Source organism: Berghia stephanieae, chromosome 3 (assembly GCF_034508935.2).
Source record: "Berghia stephanieae isolate SIO BIC M18660-M18661 chromosome 3, UCSD_Bste_1.3, whole genome shotgun sequence".
In the NCBI taxonomy this organism is placed as follows: Eukaryota; Metazoa; Mollusca; class Gastropoda; order Nudibranchia; family Aeolidiidae; genus Berghia; species Berghia stephanieae.
Genome location: NC_088362.1, coordinates 43,234,587 through 43,259,058, shown reverse-complemented (window position 1 = coordinate 43,259,058; position 24,472 = coordinate 43,234,587). Strand labels below are relative to the sequence as shown.

At 33.0% G+C, this 24,472-nt stretch overlaps 2 protein-coding genes across 3 annotated transcripts in view; both read right to left on the bottom strand.

Moving 5' to 3' along the window:
* Positions 1 to 258: 258 nt before the first annotated feature.
* On the bottom strand, positions 259 to 17,002 carry LOC144967778 (RING finger protein 215-like). 2 transcript variants are annotated; one of them, XM_078905408.1, is made up of 10 exons: positions 16,633 to 17,002; positions 14,171 to 14,317; positions 13,891 to 13,962; positions 12,088 to 12,173; positions 11,766 to 11,820; positions 11,322 to 11,420; positions 10,499 to 10,618; positions 10,051 to 10,182; positions 9,440 to 9,562; positions 259 to 2,212 (listed from the first exon to the last, which is right to left on the bottom strand). In XM_078905408.1, the coding sequence occupies exons 1-9, from the start codon at positions 16,900 to 16,902 to the stop codon at positions 9,443 to 9,445; spliced, it is 1,101 nt and encodes a 366-aa protein (XP_078761534.1). In that variant the 5' UTR covers positions 16,903 to 17,002; the 3' UTR covers positions 259 to 2,212; positions 9,440 to 9,442. The 2 variants fall into 2 exon arrangements, with proteins under 2 accessions (XP_078761534.1, XP_078761533.1); XM_078905407.1 differs by lacking the exon at positions 259 to 2,212 and adding an exon at positions 5,821 to 7,440 and having other exon boundaries at positions 9,460 to 9,562.
* Positions 17,003 to 21,243: 4,241 nt separating this feature from the next.
* The window catches only part of LOC144967777 (uncharacterized), a 17,381-nt gene continuing 14,152 nt past the window's right edge, over positions 21,244 to 24,472 (bottom strand). The window contains exon 7 of the mRNA XM_078905406.1: positions 21,244 to 24,185. Coding sequence (XP_078761532.1) covers positions 21,506 to 24,185 — 2,680 coding nt within the window. The 3' untranslated portion in view covers positions 21,244 to 21,505. The remainder of the gene's footprint in view (positions 24,186 to 24,472) is intronic.

The window sequence follows — 24,472 nt, the reverse complement described above, 5'->3', positions numbered from 1 at the left end:
GGGCTGTAGGCCATATTTCTCCAGCTCTCTCTCTTTGTAGTTACAGAAGTTTTTTCTTGTGCATCACCTCTTTTCCTTGTGTTTGAGTATTTGAAGTAAGGATGGACAAAGAAGGTTTGGCACATAAAAATCTTGGAGCATTTTCAATACTTCTAGTTCTAGACATTTTGAATTGTGAGCTTTTAGCATTACAAAGTAACTTAAATTTATATAGACATGAATTGACAGTTATTAAAAACAAAAACAATAACACATGAATAGTGTTGATTCATAACAATTCCTTTTATTACACTGGATACATCTTGAGCACAGAGTGAAAGCATTTAATACAAAATTAATAGTATGAATTGTTACTTTATTGATAGTAAGTTTTATGGAGCGGTGTCTGGATTCAACCTTCTTCAGAAAGAGGAAGTGGGGAGTTATGTATAAAATAGTACCAGACAAAGCAGATGATTTTTTTAAAACATATTTTTTTTCTATTATTATTATTAGTTGCTTTATCTTAAGTGAGAAGTCATTATAACACCAGAATCTTTTGGGTTGAGCTAAAATGGCTTTGGTCATATTCTAGAGAGTGGTTGCCAGTGGAATATAAAAAAAAGATCAATATGAACATCCACATAGCTTATTTTAATGGATTGGTTGTGCTCAGTGCAGTTCAAGATGCTCTATTTATTTTCCAAAATAGGCCATGAAAAAACAAATATCTTTTTTATAAAACAGTGCCATAGCACTCTTGCAATTATATAGCACAATCTACACTAAATGTGTTAAAATCACTTAACAACGGGATTCCAACCAGCAGCAATGCTTTACGTGTAGGATGAGAATACAATTTTTTTCGACAGAGCCAATGATGTTACCAGCCAGGTACTCATTTTACACATCGAGTATGGTGAGAGAATGTGAGTAAAAGCCTTTTCCAAGGACTCAACTTTGCACCTCTCAAAGCGGAACTCATACAGTCGACCTACCACGAGACCACAAAGCCACGCTCTTACAAATTTCATCACTCAATGACACTAAGTCGAGTGGGATATTTTATGATTCCGAAATTTGACCCACTAATCTTCTTTTTTAAAAAAAACAAACTTTCAGATACATCGCTCATGATTGATTGATAAATATTTTTTTGCAAGAACCTCAGAAAGAAAAAGAAATATATGTGACCCACTGTCTCAAAACGGTATAATGTCAGTCAGACTCTGATGCCAAAAAGTGATTTCTAAGTTAAAATGACCAGAAAAGTCAAATTTTAAGTTTATGCACTTACTTTAACCCTAAACTAAACATTTCAACATAACTCAAGCTTCATAAACATCTAAACCACCCCGACATAATACTGAGGGGGCGGATCACATATGTAACCCACTATGTCAATCTGGTATTATGTTGGAATGAACTAGAGGAAGAAAAGAGTTTGAAATTGAAATTATCAGAACTAGGAATTAAAGTGTTGTTTGGGGGGTTTAAAAAAAAATTAAAGTTTAAGGAACAAAACGTATTCTCTCCTATGAAGGCATTTATTTTAAATCAAACTTTTAGAATTGAGCGAAAAGTTTGATTTTTATCATTAGACTCACCTCGACATCATATTGTTATGAGAAAATGAGAAAATTGGTCACATATTCCTTGATGGGAGAGAACATTTGGATTCATTGAAGGGAAACTGAATAATCTTTCTTTTAATATCTAATGGACATTTGGTTGACATCAGCAATATAATTAAATTTAGTTGTACATAAAGAGAGCAACCTCCAGATAATGATGACCCCTAGATATCGAAATCAACCTCTTTGGACCCAATATTTTTGCTATTTATTATTAGTAATAAAAATCCCAAAATAGTGAAATACATCGAGTAAAACTCTTGTTTAGTGATAGCGATATAGCAATAATTGGCAGTTTACATCAACAATGGATACAAAAAATCAAGCCAAAAAGACGTTTCTGACTGAATCTAGAATCAATAATATGTCTAACCCGATCAAGAACAGATGATGACAAAGAAAGAAATCGCTGCGAGGTATGGATCCCCACGTAAGTCTGTCATAAATAGTCAAGAATTGAGACAAAATCGAAACAAACAGCCATAAATACAAAGGAAGAAACCTGAACTTGCGATTAATGCAGCCATCGATGAAGCTGTGCTGATGTGGTTTAGTTAAGCAAACGAGAGCTATTAAACACGGACTTCTGGCCCCATTATCTGTGAACAGACAAAAATCATTGTTGACAAGCTTACAAGCGAGCAATGGTTGGTTCGGGAGATTTAAACAGTGGAACAACAATGTTTAAAATAGCATGGGGCGAGTCTGCATCAGTTCACGCTAATATCGAAAAATGAAAAAATACACATTGCAATGTGATTGGGACTGTCTCTTATCACAGGCACTGGTTCGCTTATAGCATCATTATATTCATGGGTTTAACCACGCCCCCATTTTCTACCATCTTGTAAACCCGCAGAATGTTTCAAACTGGGTGAAAGAATTCAGTAAGTATAAGGTAAGATGCCTAATATGGGTTGAATACCCATCCTCTATATATATTATTATTATCAGGGTTACATTGCTTGCACACGTACGAGTTTTAAATTTATAACTACAGCATGGGACAAACAGGCAAGCTTCTATGGGTGCAAGAAAAACAAAAAAAATAAAAAAAATAAGAGGAATCACTTCAACTGACCTCTTCAACTAAATAAAGTATCACAACTGAAGATAAAACATAGCACAACAGCTGTTGCAAGTAAAAATAATCATTTTTTCAAAATCAATGAGAACATAAAAAAGGAAGGACCACTGAGGTAGACATTCATTCCTGTATTCAAAAGATTCTGATACTAGTGAAAGCACCAAATAGGATCCCGTGCTCAAAAGAGGAAATGTCATCTTTTAAAGAAACTAATATATACAGTGTTTTTGTTTTTTTTTTCAAATATTGACGCATTTCAGGTTTGAATAGCTCCAAAGCTATGAAAGATTTCATCAAACGTTTTTTTGCCATAGGTGCAGAAGTTATTTAAGTTTTGATTGATATAAGTTTTAATACTGTGCGCCCTTTGTTAGCTGAGCTATGACGTCATCAGTAGAAAAAGGTAATTTTAACATAAATCGTAATTTACAGAGTGTTTATTTTTATTCGTTGACACACTTCAGGTTGGAATAACTCCAGAAGGGTTGCAACGACATCGATTTGGTTTTCAACACAGTAATCCAAATTTAATAAATTTTTTTCTGATATCTTACTTGTGATCGTATATTTGCGAGATCATCCTATTTAAAGCTCTACATGACCATCATTTTGAATGACAAGCCCTAAGCGTCTCCACAGTTCATCCCACATCTTTTGCAGCATGAGTAATGTGACAGAGCGAACGGCTTATTTTTGTCTTCAGGTCAAACATGTCTCTCAAGGGGGTTCTAAACCCTATGCTCTTCACATATCCCCATGAAAAAATCAAGTGGGGTTAGAGCAGGTGATTTTTGAGGCCAGGAAACTGGATCATCTCCGCCAATCCATCGGTTTGGGAACTGTTCATTTAAAAGTTCGCTCACATTTAAACTCCACTGAGGGGGAGATCCATCCTGTTGGGAAAAGATGTTAGGCTAAAGATAATCAAATTGAGGGACTCTGTATGATTCTAACATGGCCAGACACTTTGCTGCTGTCATGTCATCAAAAAAGAAAGGACCGACCACTCTTTCCCTGGTCAGTTCACACCAGATATTGGCTTTTGGTGAGTTGCGACAACACTCGATAACTTCAGGTGGTTTTTGTTTCCTCCAATGTTGAACATTGTGTTTGTGTACATGCCTGGACGCATAAAAGGTTGCTTCATCGGAAAAGACAATATTTTCAGTGAGTTGTCTGTCGAGGTTCGAGAATCATGTCGGACAAAGCCAAAATAAATAACAATGTATATCAAAATTACCCTTTTGCTACTGATGGCGTCATAACTCACATACCAAAGGGTGCACAGTGTTAAACCTTATCTCAATCAAAACATGAATAAATTCTGCACATATGGCGAAAAACCGTTTGATGAAATCTTACATAGCTCTCGAGTTATTCAAACCTGAAATGTGTCCATAATTTTTTTAAAACACTATATATTAGAAAGGGTATCTATTATATTAAAACATCCCAAAAGTAATGTATTAAAATAAATATAACAGTTTAAAAATTAAAAAACTAATATCAAGCATTTTGGACTCAACGCCCTTCTTCTGCCAATATATTGGCTGAAAGTTTAGTCTCAATATTTTGCTGCATCTAGTATTTTGTTCTCTTTTTGAAGCTGCTATATTCATTTTTGAATATTACTCTTTTACAGTCCACAGCTTCTAGCAGTTTAGTATTCACTTCCGAACTCTTTGATCACGTTGGAATATTTATAAGAATAAGAAGTTCCAAACATATGCGACAAGGTCCCAAAAATGTTAACAAAAAGCTTTGTTTTTTAAAGTAAAGTGTTAAAAATCTCAATAATGCGCACAAGGCTATGGCAATGATCAGCAAAGACATTCTAATCCCTTCTAGGGTTTCGACAATTAATTTTTGTATATTGAAGATTAAAGTAAATTTGACTGTCTGATGTTGGGGTTTATATAGATTCTTCAATTCATTAAACATTTAAACTTGGTTCAAGACAATTTTTATTTTGTCGATTACATAAGAAAAACACTGCTGAAAAAACAACATTTTGAAATAAAGGGGGTCAGAAAATTGAAAAAGGTCTCTTTCAACATATTGTACAGGTTGTCCTTCAGAACCATTGAAGCAAATAAAATAACTCTTGATTCAAATGTTTAAAAATTCAAAAAAAGTAAACATAATAGTTTTGTAAATAAAAATAAAATTGCCAGCTTGTGTAGTGTAGATTTTATAAATGTATACATGCTGAAAACAATTTAAAATATGAAAAATATATATATAAGATATTACAACAAAAAATCATAAACAATAACATCTTATCGAGTAAGTTACTTCATCTTTTGACTTTCAATTGTGGTATTTTGTTTCAGATAGGGTTAAAAAACACATAGAAATAAATAAAAATATTTTATTAAAAATATTAAAGATGAGGAGATACAGAAAAAAAATCTACCAAACCAGGAAAGAATTTGTAGTATTTTAACTTTTCTGACATAGTATCACACTTTGGTAGGCTTTCATTATAAATTAAAAATTATAATGCATCACAGAGTGTAAAAATAAAAGAAAACAGAAATTGCACAGGTAAAGTGAAAAACATAGTAAAGCCATACCATTATCAAGAGTTCAATCATAATAGTGTCACAACATTTGTTTCAATCAAGAAAATAAACAGTTATAAAACATACTGTAGCAACATCTAGCTAACTAACCCACAGACACAACATTGTTCCTTTTAGCGCTTCGTTGTTTTCTGTAATCTTTTTAATTGTTCCGACCGCTATGAACCGGAAGTTCCAGGAGCAAGTCAGTGGAAAGTTGTTTTTTTCTTGACAGGTAGATTAAATATCTAAATAAAAAACAACACTTGTTTTTTATTTTTCACCCACTAAAATACAGAGCTCCTGCATGCATCTTATAAGCAATAGATTTCAATAATCATAACATTCCTGAAAACATAATATGCACAGGAAAAATTCATTCATGTATTTAATTACAGTGCCAATAGCAGAGACAATTGTATGCTAGATATATATATATATATATATATATATATATATATATATATATATATATATATATATATAATATAATATATATATATATATATATATATATAATATATATATATATATAATATATATATATATATATATATTTAAAATGATTACAGAGACAATCTTTTAAAACAAAAACATCTAAAAACCAAATAGGAATTTGTGTTAAACCAAAAAGCAACTTGTGTTTATGATTGATTTTAACCATTAAAAGTACAAAACTCTTACGATAAAAATATCACTTTTTAAAAGATCACCATGATTATTTCATGGTTTTGACTTCATATATTCTGTGCACATGCTACATCACGGTAAAGCGTAATTCTTTCACTGTCATGTAAAAAGGTAGACAACTCAGAAATAAGAGAACAGCAATATTCATAAGAGAACAACATCTCTTGACTTTCTTCTTTACGCAAAATAAGTCAAATCTTCATAAACAAGCCTTGAATTTCTGTTTATCAGTGTATAGCATAAAATTATTATCAACAAATAAAGCTAGAACATACCTTTATTGGAAATGATTATTTACTAGTTCAGATAATCAGCACCATAGTCAAGTGGCTATGTGTAAGAATCTTCTCAAACATAACGGTATTCCACATCCATACATATCTTTAATTTATGAGTGTTGGTGGGTACTTGTAGATACTAGAGTGCTCGATAATATTAATTAGAGCATGTAAAACAATTGTATTATGTTAGGACAATCGTTTCAATGCTGGTAGCATCTCCAGAACAAGAAATAAGGATGCAACTAAAAACACTGACGAACTACGGATTTATCATCAGCCGAAGAGATGCTACTAGCATTGAAACGATCGTCCTGACATAATACAATGCGAGTGTCCTTATTTATTTTATATAAATGCATTGTCAACATGTGCTTTCATGCAATATATCTTCCCAAATAATCATTTGGAACTTTTATCGATTATGAAATCTGATAAGTTCTTCATTTCTTCTAGTTTATCTTTGAAAAATTTGGGAAACAATACAATATATTAAAATAAATTGTTTAATATTGTCAAAAACCTGAAAATTTAAACAGTGGACAAAGTAAAAAATGATACGATTATTATTTATAGGGGATAGCCATGTCAAAGGGTATTCGGGTAGAATATCATATCATATCAAACTTCTACAGCAACATAGTATTCACCCAGACCTGCCACAAGTAACAGACATACAATCTACAAATTAATTTCTTGGCAAAAAGTCAGAATTAAAAAAAAAAGAACAAAACATAAAAATCAGTGTTCCAACTAAAATGTAAGATTTCAACCAAATATAACAAATAATTATTTTAAAATGATTGGAAACAGATGTAGAGACTTGAAAACATATTAACTGACAAAAAAAACTACTTTCATATATTACTTTAAGAAATATAATATATAATTCGTATCTAAAAACAAAATCCGAACTTGACATTCCCCCCTCAATCCCGCCCCCCAACAAAAAAAACAAAAACAAAAAAAAACAATCTGGATTTGAAATTTCTGTATATGTATCAGTTCTGTTCTTAAGGTGGCAGGCCTGAGTCTCATTGAAAGGAACACATTAAGGTCTTTGACAAGGGAGATTAAAACTGGATGGAAGAATATCATTGATGTATCAGGTTACAATACAAAGATCATCATAATCACTAAATATATTAATTGAATGCTATTTGAATTGAAGCTATGGATGATCGAACATCAACTCACATCTAGAGCCTCTGTAAAGAGAAAAAAAAACAAAGATGAAAGTAAAACCATGGGAAAATGAATATTGAGTGCATAGTTGAATTCAACATTATATGCTAAAGTATTCTACATACATGACAATCCCCCCCCCCCCCTCAGGCCATCTGCCTCATTGGGGTGAACATAAAGTAAAACCAAATAGAATCACAAACGTTGGAAAGTGGGATGGGGGGTCCTCTGTCACAACCATAATCATTTACTTTTTTTAAAAATCCTATTCCTTTAACTTTTTTAATCATCTGATTCGCTCTGAATTAATAAACATTTATGATGGTGAGCTATATAGTAAGTATATTCAATTATCTGCCTACCTCTGAAATAATACGTGTTTAAAGTGGTAGGCAATTGTATCAATTCAGATTTACAATCAATGTACAAAGCGCACGGCAATTAAAGGAGGACAACTTGTAAAGAGCTAAAACACTAGACAAGCCTGTTACAAAAGTAGTTATACCCATCTTGAGGGTACAGCAAGAAAGATAGGGAAACGAAATTGTCTGCTCAGAAAACTGGCAGGAACAACATGGGAGCATCGCAAACTCTTCTCAGAACATCAACCCTGGCCCTTTGCTACAGTGTGGCAGAATATTGTGCTCCTGTTTGGATGAGAAGTGCCCATACAAACCTTGTTGATGTGAAACCAAGAGACTCGATGCGAATAGTAACTGGATGCCTGAAATCAACTCCAACACAATGGCTGCCAGTCATGAGCGCTATAGCACCACCCCATTTGAGGAGAGAGGATGCAACACAGAAATGGATATCAAGAGCTGAAGAAGATAGTGGAACTCCTCTGCAAACCATATACAAAACTGCGCCCCCAACATCAAGACTAAATTCTCGTTCACCTTTCTACCTATCAAAGAAAGAAAACTACAACACGCAAGAAGCCTGGTGCGAGGAATGGAAAAGGAATAAACCAACAGGAGGGGAACTAATTGAAGATCCCTGTAAAAGTCTCCCAGGTCTACAGGATCAACCAAGAAAATACTGGTAGCTGCAAATAGACTACGGTCAAAACATACAAGAACAGCTGCCAACATGCACAAATGGGGGCTCCAAGAATCACCGACATGCCCAAAGTGCAACCAAGCACCACAAGATGCAAACCACCTCGTACTAGATTGCCCAGAGACAAAACTTGAAGGGGGATTTGAAACCATCAACAAATGTGATGATGACTTCAGAACCTGGATTGATGCCTTGAACATAGAAGTGTAGCCAAACGATACTACTACTACTATTCATATAAATTAAAAATGAATATTTGATAAAGTTTATAAATTATAAATGAAGTAGAAAATTTCATACAATTCTTGTTCATTTACTGACATTACCAGATTTGGTGTCATAATTATATAGAATAAGAAAAATCAACACCCCACAAACGGAGGATTAAGTCAGTAGACTAGTGTGAAGAAAATATATCAAATTGTTTTCACAATCATGATGGAGCAAGTGCAAAAACTAATGATGCAATAATTGTTTATGTCAAAATCCACACCCTTTTCGACGCACACGTATACTGCACAGAAGAGGCTCAGCAAAGACTGGTAAATTGATCAAAATTATGAACTAATATGAGAAGAGGGAGGGAGACTTTTTCTTTCACGAACTCTTTATAAACTGAAAAAAAATTTATTGCCAATAGGTCATTTTACTAATGGCCAAACAGACCGCTATAATATTTGTGATTGTATTTAACTAGGAATCAGGGTGAGGAACAGAAATTAAGTCACTTTTTCTTCTTCCTTGTAATCCTTATGGCCTGTCATATAATTTGCACTAATCTTTTATATTTCGATGCTTGAGAGGAAATAATTAATATTTCATACTTATGATCTAAACCACCTCAATTATTTTATTTTATTGTGTTTTTGTTGTTGTTGTCGTCGTCGTTGTTGTTGTAATATTAAGACAAGGTCTTTGCCAGTCTACTAATTAATGAAATAGCTTGATAAACTTACACACTTACTATGAGCCAAACTTACCAAGTATATTAAGTTTGCACAGAGGGCATGTGCGGTTATGAACTAACCATGGATCTACACACCGAGTATGGTAGAGGTGAGAACATGGTAAAACACGTAGTTTCTGGGAAAAAAAAAGAGCAAAAAAACATGAATAAACATTTACATCTCCTCTGTTAAAGTAAACGCTGGTTGCCATAAGCTGTAGATCGCAAAAGCTCCTTGATTTTTGCCAAGTTTATTACATTGGACATTTACAGACAACAAGATCAGGGGGCTGACGGTCCCAAAAATCTCAATACAAAACTAAATATCCTCACTTAAGGCATTTATTTTTAATCAAACTTTGTAAAATAAGCTTAAACTTCGAATTTTACCAGTACGCTGCTGTACTCTGGAATTATTGGCCATAAAAAACACCATCCTTCAAATATCGATTGATTTAAAGACCCTCATTTTGGCAACTACTCTCAAACCTGGGACCTCGCAATATTCGACGGACGAGTTTTCTGGCCAAATTGTTAAATACAATTTTTTCCAGAGTAAAGCAATTACCTGGTTACACAATACTTTTTTAAGACAATTGGTCAAATCTTAAAAACTATTCCTAACCTGATTATTGTGGAATTCATCCAAGCAAACAGCACACAAGTCATCAGGAACAGTAAAATCTCCTGGAGGTTGTTTGTATTTGACCACTTTCATCATGGACAGTGAATGATGCACCTTCTTGCGTCGGCTTGACTGAGGAATATAAGAAATGAATGACATTTAAGCTAGAGTTTCACTCAAATCTTCAGGTTTTATCATGCCCTGGTCTCAGCTTGATCAGTAATACCAAACCCCCCCTCCCCCCCCCCCCCCCCCCCCCCCACCTTTCCCACTTTAATTAACAAATATGCATATAACAGAGCTTGTGTGACCATCACATTGTAATATGTGAATAGAAATTTATCAGAATAAAAATAGAAAGGTCTTGCATTAGATAAAATGTAAGATAAGTTAAATGGTTTAAAAAAATGATTTCTAAGCTTTTGTTTTTATGTAACAGTATACCCACCTCAATCTCATGTTCCGAGATGCCCATCAGACCTTCCACCATCCTCGACTTAACGCCGGTCAGAATTACCAGAAATAAAACAATAGCATAGAAACACTGCCACAGTTGGTTAGGGTCAGCCTAAGAAAGAGACAGACACATATCTTGAAGTTCAAGGTCTTTTCCAATACAAAATAAAAGACAATAATAAAACAGGACAGAATTATTCAATCGACTGTCTGAGATTTATATGCCCGAAAAATGTCTCCAATGCCAATGTTTTCATCCAAATAAAACTTCTAAAACTAAAGCATGTGACCAACAAATCATCAAATCATCCACCACCTTAAATATTTTGAATCTGTCAATGTCTTGAACATCACATAATAGTTTTTGGAGCAATACAAATGCAAATATAATGATAATTAAAAAATCATTTAATGTAATAACTCCCCTTGCATTTTATGTCAAAGACAAAATATTGCTGGCAATATAAAATTAAACCAGTCTGCTGTTGAATGTCTAAACAAATTTTGAAATACACGTGTTTGTTCGACAGTTTAGACAAGTGTGTTCACATGAGCTATATTAATTTCACATTGATACAATAAATATAAAATCCAATTTAGTTGTCAGATTTTGATAAATGTCTGGAAATTTTTATGCCTGATAATTATAATGGCTGCAATGTGTTTTATTGCAGCAAGTGGTAAGAACATCTTTCAAAAGTTAGGTTTGTGGGTTTTTTAAATTCATCGCATAAAAAAATATTTAACGCTGTCTCTAACATATGTACCTTAGATTGAGAGCCTGTGACGACATTTGAAAGAGCATAAATACAAACCTTTCCATCTTTTGACTGGTTGTGTTGACCAACACAAATGACCCCTCGACCTCCAGGTGCTTTGCCACATGTTGACCACATTGTAAACCGAGGGATTCTCTGAAGGTTAAAATGATGATTGAATAAAGACATAAACATACTACTTATCTCTTTCCTAAGAATTCATGATGAGAGTGACGATGATGATGATGATGATGATGATGATGATGATGATGATGATGATGATGATGATGATGATGACAATACTGATGGTGTCACCGAAAACAATGATTATGATGATAAAAAAAAAACCCAATGGAATCATTGAAAATGATAATCATAATCATACTGATTGTATGATTCATTCATATAAAGGACAGTTTTTTTAAAAAAAAAGGAAAATTTTATATGAAAATGTACTGAATCACACTAAGGCTGACATTTATTCTGTATTTTCTCACTCACCTGTACATTATCAGCAGCGCTATTTACAATGATCTTGCCGTGCAGCTTGACATGGCTATTTCAAAGTAACAAATAAGAATAATTTGTCAAACTGTAATACAAGCAATCATTTACTTAAACATCAAGTTATGTTTTTATTCTAAAATCAAAATCTATATAAAATACTTAACCAATTATAATTTTTTACCTCCTAATAAAAATTGGATAATACTTTGATTTACTATTTCAATTTTGAATCACATTCAAGGTGAAAGGTTTGTTGCCAAGGAAAGAATGTGTTGTTATTCTGTACTCTATATAACATTTAAATTACTATTCTTACCTGAAAAGAAGTGTTAAAAAAGTGGTGATATTCTCAAGATCGTCAATCAACACAACTGGCTTGGAAACCACTTGAGCTGCATCCAGCTTTATCCAGAAATAATAATTATTGTTTATATTATTATTTTTCTTCTTCTTCTTCTTCTTCTTCTTCTTCTTCTTCTTCTTCTTATTATTATTATTATTATTATTATTATTATCATTATTATTATTACTACTAATACTACTACTACCACTACTACACTACTACTCTACTACTACTATACTATATATTATTATTATTATTATTATTATATATTATTATTATTATTATTATTATTATATTATTATTATTATTATATTATTATTATTATTATATTATTATTATTATCATCATCATTAATATTATTATTATTATTATTATTTTCATTCTTATTATTATTATCATCACTATTATTATTATTATGATTATTATTATTATTACCATTATCATTATTATTATTATTATTATTATTATTATTTATTATTATTATTATTATTATTATTATTATTATATTACATTATTATTATTATTATTATTATCATTATTATAATTATCATCATTATCATCATCATTATCATTACTTTTTACACAAAACATTTTTTGTCTAAATAAACATAAATTAACCCCTTTAACAACTATATTCGAGATGAATTCAAAGAGCAGAGCAATATATTTATTAATAATAATAATAATAATAAATGGCATTTATATAGCGCTTTACCCCGTTGTCACAGGCTCTAAGCGCTTTAGAGTGATATAAAACAAAACTCATTACAGTAAGACAAGTTTGATGGAAACGTGATATGAATTCAATTTAACAACAAAATACGATAATAGTATTACAACATTATGACGTAAAAAGATAAAACTTTAAGCGAGATTTGAACATTGTCAACGAATCCGAGCATCTCACCTGTGATGGGAGAGAGTTCCAACTATGGGGGGCCGAAAATTGAAAAGATTGTTCACCTATTTTACGCAATGGCTTAGGTTTGACATGGATTGATTGGTCATTGCTTGACCTCAAGTTTCTATTGGGGACATATGTTTAGAAGGTCTTTAATATAGGAGGGACTGTTTGTGCTCAAGGATTTGTAGACAACAGTACAAATCTTATAGGCAACTCTTTTTTCCACAGGAAGCCAATGTAACTCACAAAGAAGGAGAGTTGCTGATGGGTATTTTTTGTTATTGTGTACTATGAGTCTGGCTGCGTTATTTTGAGCAACCTGAAGTTTGCTAATTTTGTCTTTAGCTAAATTCGCCCAAAGGGAGTTACAATAGTCCAATTTAGATAAAACAAGGGAATCAATTAAAAGTTCTGCTATATGCTTTGGTATTAAATCACGAATTTGGCTTATTTTTTTCATTTCTATGTACATAGATTGTATGGTGTTATTCACGTGGCTTGTCATGGAAAGATCTTTATCAATGATGACGCCAAGGTTTTTTGCTTTATTTGAAAATTCTATTGTGCTATTTCCGAGGGTAATAGGTGATTTATTTGCCTGTTTAAGGATACTCGCCTTCCACAGATTAAAATATTAGTTTTACTATCATTTAATTTTAACTTATTTTCAAACATTTAAAAAAAAATAGCCCTTTACAGAAGAGGGGATTCATTTATTTATCTACAAATAAAACAACCTTGTAACTGAAGGATTTTAAAAATCTTTTTGGACCTCCAAATTATTTCATAAAATGAAATCTGCCAATGAACAATCTGCCTGAGTCCACAATTTTTGTTTCTTTAGATTTTAAATATGTATAACCGTTACATACCTCTTTCACAACTTGTTGATTCAATGTTAAAATGATGATAGCAGATGCACCAAACATCAAAGCCTTCTTGACCTGTTAAAATATAATGCACCACCATAAAATATAGGCAAAGCAATAAATTCAAAAAGCATTTTTAAAACCTCTAAACAATCAACAAAGAGAAGATAAATGATATAAAAATAATGTGATTATGATTTTAGTTGACACACGCATGTTGATTGCACATGAAAAGTGCAATAAATACATCTTCCATTACTATAATGATAACGTGTGCACATACCCGATCCAAGACAAGAGGGCAATCAAAAGTTCCAGTGTCCCCTATCATCCCCTCAGTGTCAGTAGAATATTGCAAGACACCAACCCAATCCTGAGGCAGGCGAGCAAATCCTTTGGCATCATCCTTACCACACTGATCAGGAGGCAGCTGGAAAGAGATTTGATAAAATTGCCTGACCAACTGTCGAGAAATTTAAATTTTAGGTGGAGCTTTAGCAATTATAAATGTTTGCACATTTCAAGTTAAATGAGCACATCAAAATTGATAAAGGACATGTAGACTTGCTCTGTTACTTTATTTATAGTGATTCAGACAAAATATTGTTAAACAACATGCTTATTAACAACTTTTATCAATTGTAAAGATTATTGTTTAGAAAATTTGTTTTCAAATAACACAAATGAAAGTTGATTTATCAATACAAACAAAATACAATAGTTTAGAAAACAAAGTAGCGCTTCGAAGTCTTTTATTTCTTCAATCTCCAAATTACCTATAACTGTTGCTAGTATCATTTTTCCCAATTAAAATACACAATGGCAATGCTTTTTCAATTTTCTAACACATTGGGACGAATCATTGTGTGTCTTTTGACTATTTATAAACTACAAGTAGTGGGTATTCCTATGCAATTGTTTTAAAAATGACATCACACCTTCGGCCGTAAAAATCTACGATAGTCATAACTAGTCCAAACAATCATTTTGTCATAGCAACAACATGGCTGCCTTGAGTATAGAGTATGTGTATAAATTTGTCACTTGTTTTTTGTTTCGCAATAAATAGACATCGAGAGGCAAACCAGATATGGAAAAAATTACATAGATAAATTTATAAATTTAACACATCGTTTAAGAAAAACTAAGGCTAGAAAGTCATCAAAAAAAATAGGGGTTTATTTAGGCTCTTCCATCATTAAAACAAAACCACTTACCGACCCAAGTTATCATTTGAAACAACAATATATATTGTATTTATTCTTGTTTTAAACTATCTAAAACATAAATTATGATAGTACTTTAATAAAATATTCATGTGGTTTTCGCAAACTTTATTCATTTTGGCAATAATTTGAGACTTTATTCTCATGACAATTTGTGTGCTTTTACAAACTACAATGAGGTGTAAAAAAAATCTGATCACACTCAAAGTTGAAAACAAGGATTTGGTGGGCTTTTTAAAAATGCGATACCTCAGCCATCAAACAACCATAATTAAAACAATTCGTACAAATAGAGATAAGATGATTGTCTTTTAGACAGACTCAGTTCAAATTTTATATCAATAACATCCAGTTTTTTTTCGCTGCTGTAAAGTTTTCTAACTTTAATGCCCATTTTTTATTGTTGAAGTGTTACAGGAATAAAGCTGAAACCTTTCTCTTTAAGACATTACCAAATTTAGCTCTGTACGTTTTTTTTTTTTTGGCCGAGGTATTAATGGTTGAATGACCCATTTTTAAAATAGTCCTTTTCTCGACGTATGACACAAAATATGTTGTTTTCTTTCTGCCACAAAAACGACATCTATTGTGGTACTTAGTGATAGGCTATTCTATTGATTTATATTAAAGGATTTCTGCTTTTACGGTGATTAATACTTATCTTATGAACCCGATCTATCCCTATATAATTTGCCACATCCACCACTACTACTACCTATTTCTTTAAATTTAAAATGTTATTACTATCTGTTGAGTTGCAAGGAACTAAACCCATCTATAACAGGGTGAAAGATGCACCAGGAGATTCCGTATCTGGGAAAATGACTTTACTTCTTTTTGTATTTACCTGTTCGCCACTTCTCTTAAACATATGCAACATTGTGCTCTTGTAGTTTGACACTTTCAAAGAAATGAAGCATTTTGAATAGCCGTAGGAGAACAATATAGGGTTGTGAAATGAATGTCTTCTCCATTCTCTGTGCTAATCTCACAATCTTATCACCTAAATTATGACATTTTTTTGTTATTCTTTTGAAAATATGTAACTCGCCATCTTGAAATCTTAATTTGTTTTTTCTATTTCTGTGTTCACTTGCCATTAAAATAACTTTTTTTTTCTTTGAAAATTTTGAGAAATATCACTTTTAACTCCAGGTGAGCAAGTCAGTATATTTACTATAAGTCATTGAAGTGGCGCCTTTATGTGAAACAAGTTCCCTATAACTATAAGGAGAATATGGTGTGATGCCTTAAAAAGGCAAAGATACCCCCCCCCCCCCCCACCCCTTTCTAAAACCTCTAGATTTCGTCTTTTCTCGCATTGAATTCAAGTTTTAGAAATTTTGCGTCTACAATAAGGGTCTTTATTTGGTTTGGGTTGCAATGCTCGCGAGCATTTAAATCCAACGAATACAAAATAAAGAATGAAATCTAATTTTTTTTAGAATGTAGATTTGGGTAGAGTTAGAGAGGGGTGGTTAGTGGTGAATTTCAATTAAAATTTAATTAGCATACATACCATATGTAAGCGCCCTTCTGCATTTTTGCTGCTGCCAGCAGCCAAATATCGACCCCATAGTTTTGTCACTAAGCGGTCTTTCTCATCTTTTCCCTCGAAGTCTCTGATCCCTTCTTCCGAATGTGAACTTGAACCAGGACCAGGGACAGCATCATGAAGTGACTGCCTTTTGTTTCTCGATAGTTTCGCCACATCAACCGAGGCAAAATCGGCATTTACGATTGCGAATAAAGTGACAAAAACAATGCACCTAAAGTGAAAATGCAGCATCCTTTAAGGAAATGTCATTTTGGAGGATGGGGGAAGACAGATTGGAACCTAGATAGCAAATTATATTACGTCTTCAATGTTTTTGTTGATAATTTAGAACATTTCAACCTTCAATGCGCAAGAACGAAAACATAGACCAACACTTCGTCTCTTCCACCATTCGTTGTTATTGTTATGTTTATGAATAAATCTCTAATTCTAATCATATTATTATTACCGTAGTCCTCTTTCACTTGAAAGAGTCCCTCTCATAAATTCATATCCAAGCTAATAGATTTTTCTCTCTAAAACTGTCTGATGTATGGCACCGATGTTTTGCATGTCTATTCCATTCCATATAATTAATGTCGACCATGACCAAACCATAAGAATAAATAAATAAATAAATAATGATAAGAATAACAACAATAATTATAATAAAAATAATAATAATAACAACAAGAACAACAACAATAATAATAATAATAATAATATAATAATAATAATAATAATAATAATAATAATAATAACAATAATAATAACAACAACAACAACAATAATAATAATAATAATAATAATAATAATAATAATAATAATTTTCACTTATTACAATTCAATGTATTTGGATTATAGAAATTTGTGATGAATCGTCTGAAAACGGCTCTATGTCCGATTCAGCTAGATATGAAACACTAACTTTGAACTTAAAATTATGGAATTTTGTTTAAAATAGTAATATGGCCCATCTAGAATACCACTATTCTTTTTGGAGGCGGATCCATTTGAGTATTGTAACTCACGACTGTCATGGACTGAACCCACTCCTTGTTGTCTTCAGTGAACACTATTAACTGTTAGTCCTATCGTCTGGTAATTGTTATTCACTCTCCGTGAACGTATCACCGATGGTCTTACCTTTCTACTCTTTCTCCCCTCCCCGGATTGTTCTATCTATCATTCCATCTCTCACTCTCCCTTTTCTTCTCTCTATCTTCCTTCCATTATTCTTCCTCTCAAAACTGATTGGTTGAGGCTTGTCTTGTAGACAAAAGCTGACTAAAATCACAAGACAAAGTTGGTAACCTTAATTCATTCCGTCTCTAAGCCTTGAATGGCTAGAATGTAGCTTGTGATGAGAAAGAAGAAATACACAAAAACATTAAAAAATCCTTCATATACCTACAGAATCTACTCTATAAGAGTTAATATCAGACTGGGTCATTATAGGCTCCTGGTAGATCCACACTGACTCTTCACACCGAACACAGTGCCACCTCTATATACAGCCCACGGACTATCACTAGTTATATGATGTGACCATTAATTTGTTTGTGCTGCCCTGTCGATCACGGAGTGAGTGTAACCCTATGAGGGAGATTTACTCATAGTCCACCACCACTCATCAAAGACAAAGATTAGAAGAAAAAAAACAAAAAAAAACAAAAAAACTTGAGCTTTTACATAGCGCAATATCCACAAAACATGCTTAAAGTGCTTTACAAGGGGTCCCTGACCAACAGTAACATGTAACATCTAGAACGAGACATGACGACTGTTAGGCAATATTACAATTTTTTCGGCCAGGTACTCATTTTACACCTCAGTGCGGTGAGAGAATGTGAGTAAAGAGCCTTTTCAAGCACTCAACTATGTGCCGAGCGAGGCTCTAACCCAGGACCTTCAGATCCGAAAGCAAGTGTCATACCACTAGACCACATAGCCGCAATGTTAAGACCTACTATATATTACCAACAGGGGCAATGATGAAAAAAACCCTAATTCTTTTTTTCTTTTTCTTTTGTATATATTTGATTCTTTATTTTATTTATATAAAATCTCAAAACATATTTTCCTCTCAGCGTGAGTCAATGAGAGTTCTTTTTTTTTTTTTGGGTGGGACCAGGACTCAACTGAGTACAATGTACTGATTTAGCAACAAGCATTACAACGACAGAAGCATTCTAATCTCCTTTTTTTTTTTTTGTTTGTTTGTTGCTTTAGGTCTCTTCCAACACAATTGAGGTTCTATGAGAGACCGCTGAAACAAAAATACAAGCAATCTAACAAAAATAGTACAAATGTAAATCAAAATCATAACCTAAAGATATCATAAGCTAAATTATAAATAACCAAGAACAAACAGGCAGAAGATTTACAGAAAAAAAAAATATCCCCTGTCAAAAATACAATCATAAACCAAAGAAGCAGGATAGGCTAGTAAAGAGAAGAAGAAACGACATCACTATCGGATCGTACACCCATGCGAACATCATAGGTATATGATTCAAGGGTGATGCTCCCATCCAACCACCCGCAATCTCCTTCATAAAGTCAATTAAAAAAGGAATCGAAACAAAACAATATGAATTGAACTGGTGGTTTATTCTTCAATATTTGTAGGTAAAATAATAAAGCCTGATAAAAGAACAGAAAAAGTTTCACCACTTTACATTATGATTATTGAAAATGGTCAATACAAAATGCTGATGTAGTGGGCAAAGGAAATGTATGCAGACTCCAGGTAGGAAGTTTGTAAGAGAGGTATCACAAAAAATATCAAAGAACCTCAAGACCAGAACTTAGAATTTTCACAATTATGTGACTATTCAAAACTAGATACAAGATATACAAGGTGTCCATAAAGTCTCTCCCTGTTTAACAACATCGTTATCAGAGAAACATTACAGCCAATATACTTTAAACATGGACCTCATGAATACATAAATGCTTTACATTTTGTTTACCTTTATCTTTTATTCAAGGAATAACGTTAATGATTATGATAGTATCAATAACTATAATAATCATGATAATTAGAATAATAATTAGGTCTTATACTATAGCACATCTCACCCATCACTGGGTAGTGGCCGCTGAGCACAATATATGATATTAAAATATTTTGTAAATACATATAGGACTGGAACAGGGTCCTCTTGGGCGAAAAATGTTCAACCCTGTTCTATTTCTATTGGCTGAGCCCATAAAACTTGCTGCCTTCACTTCAGCAAGTTGTTACAGTCCTGAGGTAACTCGTTGACTTATTTTTCAGCCTTTATACATCCCTGAAGGCTCCTAATAGATCCTTATGCATCCGAAAAGACTGTCTTAAGACGTTCTGTCCACATTGTACGGGACCATTTCACTACTAAGCCAACATCTAATGGTGTGAGCATTTGCTCTGGACTGCCCAATCGACCATGGAGTGAAGGCGATACTGAGAATGACACCAACGCATACCTCTATCAGAGCTGCCTACTTTAAATTTCAAAAATTCGTAATTTCCAAGGGAAAAAGGAAAAGTCCATTTTAAATAGCATTAGAAATAAATAATTTGCCCTAAGCATGATCCAAAAATGCTCCTATGTCCTGAATATGGGTTCTGAGGTACTAAACATTCCTTTTCAATAAGATTTATTGAGTCAAAGAGGAGAATGCAGTTCTGCAGCTGGAGCCCGAAATTCGTATTTCTACGAATTTTTCGTAGTACTAGTACTATTCACCTGGATAAAGATAAAAATCACAACAACACCAAGACCATTTAAACTGAGTACTATTGTACTGATTTAGCGACAAGCATTACAGGGTCTATAACTCTTTTGTCCATCTGCCAACACCAAACATTAACTTTAAATCTCAGCAATTTTAAAACACCCGTTTCTGTGTTTGATTGGTTTTTAACAAAAATGTTTTCATTTCCTGTCATGGTCTGCCAAACTGGACTACAACACGTTGTTGAGTTACTTTTGGCGTTTCATTTCATGCAATCACATTACATAAGGAGAATTTTGTCGCACCGTTGTGATTCCGAAATAGGAGAGAAAAGTGGGGTATATTAAGTTAATGTTCAGTTTGCTAACCGTGGTGATGTAATGAAAGTCAATGAGCAATGGGCATAAATGTATGACTTTTCCTCATAAAATGGTGAAAACCAGATGCAAATATCTATACTAGTTTTAGAATAATAATTATTTGAAATCAGGGAAAGACTTTATGGACTCCCTGTATTTCAAAGTGGACCTTTGTTGTTTTTATACATCTGCAAATGGTTTTTGATTTAACCACCTCCTACTACTACTACTGCTACTACTATTACTACTTCTGCTACTTCTACTACTACTACTACTACTACTACTACTACTACTACTACTACTACTACTACTACTACTACTACTACTACTACTACTACACCACCACCACCACCACCACCACACTACTACTACTACACTACTACTACTACTACTACTACTACTACTACTACTACTACTACTACTACTACTACTACTAACTACTACTACTATACTACACCACCACCACTACTACTACTACTACTACTACTACTACTACTACTACTACTACTACTACTACTACTACTACTATCACTACTACAATTCATTTGGTGTGATCTGATTATCTCTGTGATTGATAATGAACATATTATGTTTTGCTTGCCAAAACTAGTGAACATTTACTTAACTGCATTCTATCAATTGATATCAAATGGCTCACTCATATTATGTTCTCGTAAACAAAACTTATATTTTTTTTTATGCAAAAGAGAGTATAAACTATACTTAGGAATGTATTAAATATGAAAACAGAAGATATCTTTATTTATCAAGATTTACCAATCCACCACAGTGTCCCACATAGATTTTGACATTGTGATTTGAGCGAAATCCTCATCCCAGAATTTACTATCCATTCCACCTCTATATGGAGGAATCAACTCTTGGTCAGCTATTAGCTGGATTGTCCTTAGCCCATTTATTATTGAGTAGACACTTGAAAATTCCTGGAATACTATTTTACTCTTATAATAATCACTGTCAGATTTTGTATTTGTAACTCCAGCTACACTGCAATTGATTGGTTTCTCTTGATTAGAATTTATCAAATGCTTATTATTCATAACAGAAATATAAGTTGTTCCACAGAGATAGGAATTTGATGCAGTTAAAGTACTATTTGAAAAATGATCATTTCTACTTTTTCTATTATCGACATTGCTTGAATCATCATGCATAAGTATATCAGGGCTTGTTTGAGTAAATTGAGATTCCGTTTTGGGTTTCGGTTTTCTACCTCTTTTCGTTTTGGAACTGTCTTTAGAGTTATTTTGTCTTTCAGGTAAACACAATGAAGAAGTCATTATAGTGTTTAGTGATGCCGCACTTGGCTCCAGATTAAGATGAGTTTGACCACTTGTCTTGGGATTCAAGCTTTGGATGGTAGGCGATGAAATATGTGAAATCGTGGTTGTGGTTAGAAGTGGCATCTTAGACAAAGAAATATTTGCGTCAGAAGTATTATTTGTTGACATCTTTAAAACACATTTCGTGTCAACATTACTCATGGGCGTTGTCAAAGGTTGAGATAAAGGTTTCCGATTTTGAACACGTCTAATAATCTCCCTGGAAGAGACTGGGAAAAGAGAGCTCCCCTGTGTCGAACATGGTGATGAAGGGCCAGTTGGTTTTTGAGTCGGTATTGGGATACTTCTTTCTGCAACAATGTACGGTAAAATTAGATTATCAGCCGAATTTTGTGGAATACTTTCTTTAACTTTTGAGAAATGCTCTGGAGGCAAAATTGAAGTAGGGCTGTGAATAGGTGAGTGATATTTTGATTCTTTGGAAATGACAATGCATGTTTGAGAGGGACGATTTGCTGTTGCTTTTATATTGTGATTTTCTGTTTCCTGGGGCAATTGTTGGCTTTGAACACTTTTGATGATTTCTTTGGATAAAACAGGGAAGATAGAGCTTTCATTTGTAGGATGTGGAGAAGTAGAACATTGTAATTGTTCTGAAGTCGAAGGTTTTGTTTTCATCTGATCCTTATGCTCATCACTCAACTTTCTTGCAGTATTAAATTTGTTCACATTGTTGTTTACTGTTTTTGAAATGAGGCCATCAGAGTGAATTAGTTTGTTATAAATCGGAAGATTAGATACATCTTTCCTTGTATTTTCGTCATCGTTAGCAAAAGGTTGTGTTGATGTTATGCTATGGATAGCAATCTCTGCAACAGGTTGTGACAATGAAGGTGGTTCATGTTGAGAAAAAGCATACTCATTGGGAACACCCTTTAAAGGTAAATATGTTGTAGGTTTACAAAGGTAATTCAATGGAGATTTTGATGTTGATTCAGTACAGTCATAATTTTCTGTTGTGGCAGCAGAGTTAAGCGTTGATGACAGTTTTCTTCTCAAAGGAATGGTATTTCCAGTGCCAAAGCCTTTTTCATGTACATTGTAATAATTGTAATCTTTAGTAATTCTGTCATCGTGTTCAAATGTCTGATCTGTTTTTGGGTTTGATGTAAACGAGTATTTTATTTCATGCATGTTATTAAATACCTTAGATTGATTTATATAATCATGCTTACCCATGTTTGTCAGTGGTAACTGTGTACATTCTTTTGTTATAATATCATCTTGGACAAATACCACAGTCTTCCTCTCACTTTTGTTAGTCGTCTCACCATTTGGATTTGTAACTACTCTTGTATCATTCATTTCGAGAGACGGATATGGAAATTCAGTGAATAGAATGTCATCAACATAAACTGATGATTCTTTTTTGCATGAATAATCATTTTGAACAGATTTCATAGGGATATCAAATTCAATGGATTTATCGGAACATATCATGCCAACAGATTTTGTCTTCACTGGTGGGTTATATTTTGAAGCCAATTTTCTTTTAAATGGAAGTGATATAGTTTGAGTGCTATACTTCTCACTGTGACTGACATCCATTTTGTTTCTCTTACTTTCAGTGGATATATGTTTTTTATCACTATTAATGTTAATTTTTTGAAAGGCCACATCCTTACTGGATGTGATTACAATTCCATTGTCTAATACATTATTTGATGGTAAGTTTGACTTTCTTATGATATCATTATCCTTTCTTGCTATATCGTGGATTTCATAAGCGCTTTTGCAGGTGTCTGATGCTATCCTCTCCATTTGCTCTTCGAGAATTGCAACTGTACTAGAGTTTTCCTTGTTATTAGATCCTGAAATGACAAGGATGTCATCAGATTCTTGGGTTATCTTTGTACACCGATTTTCCTCCATACATTCCATTGTTGATACAATGGGTTTTAACGTGTTTTGAGCAATTTTTTTGTCAATATTTTTATTATCTCGGAAAATTTTTGATTGATCATTAAATTCAGGGATTTCATTAAGAATATCTGCATCGCTGTCATTAGTTGACAATTGCTGAGCCTCAGACGAATTGTTGGAGGGTAATGAACTTTTCTGACTTGATCTGAATCCTTTCCCTGTGAATCTGTATTGAATGAAAAATAAACAATTGGAAGGAATGGAGAAAGACAGGTAATTATTGTGAACAGAACAAAATGATGAGAACATAAAATAATGATTTTTTTTTTATCATAATGTTGATATCATAGGCCATTTTATAAACTGAGCAAAACACACATATACAAACTCACACATTATCTCTATCACATACACATCACACATGACATGCACACTTTTTATATGAAGAGGAAAATTATGATGAAAATAATGTTTATGCTGACATAATTGATGCTGTTAAAAATGGCAACAAAT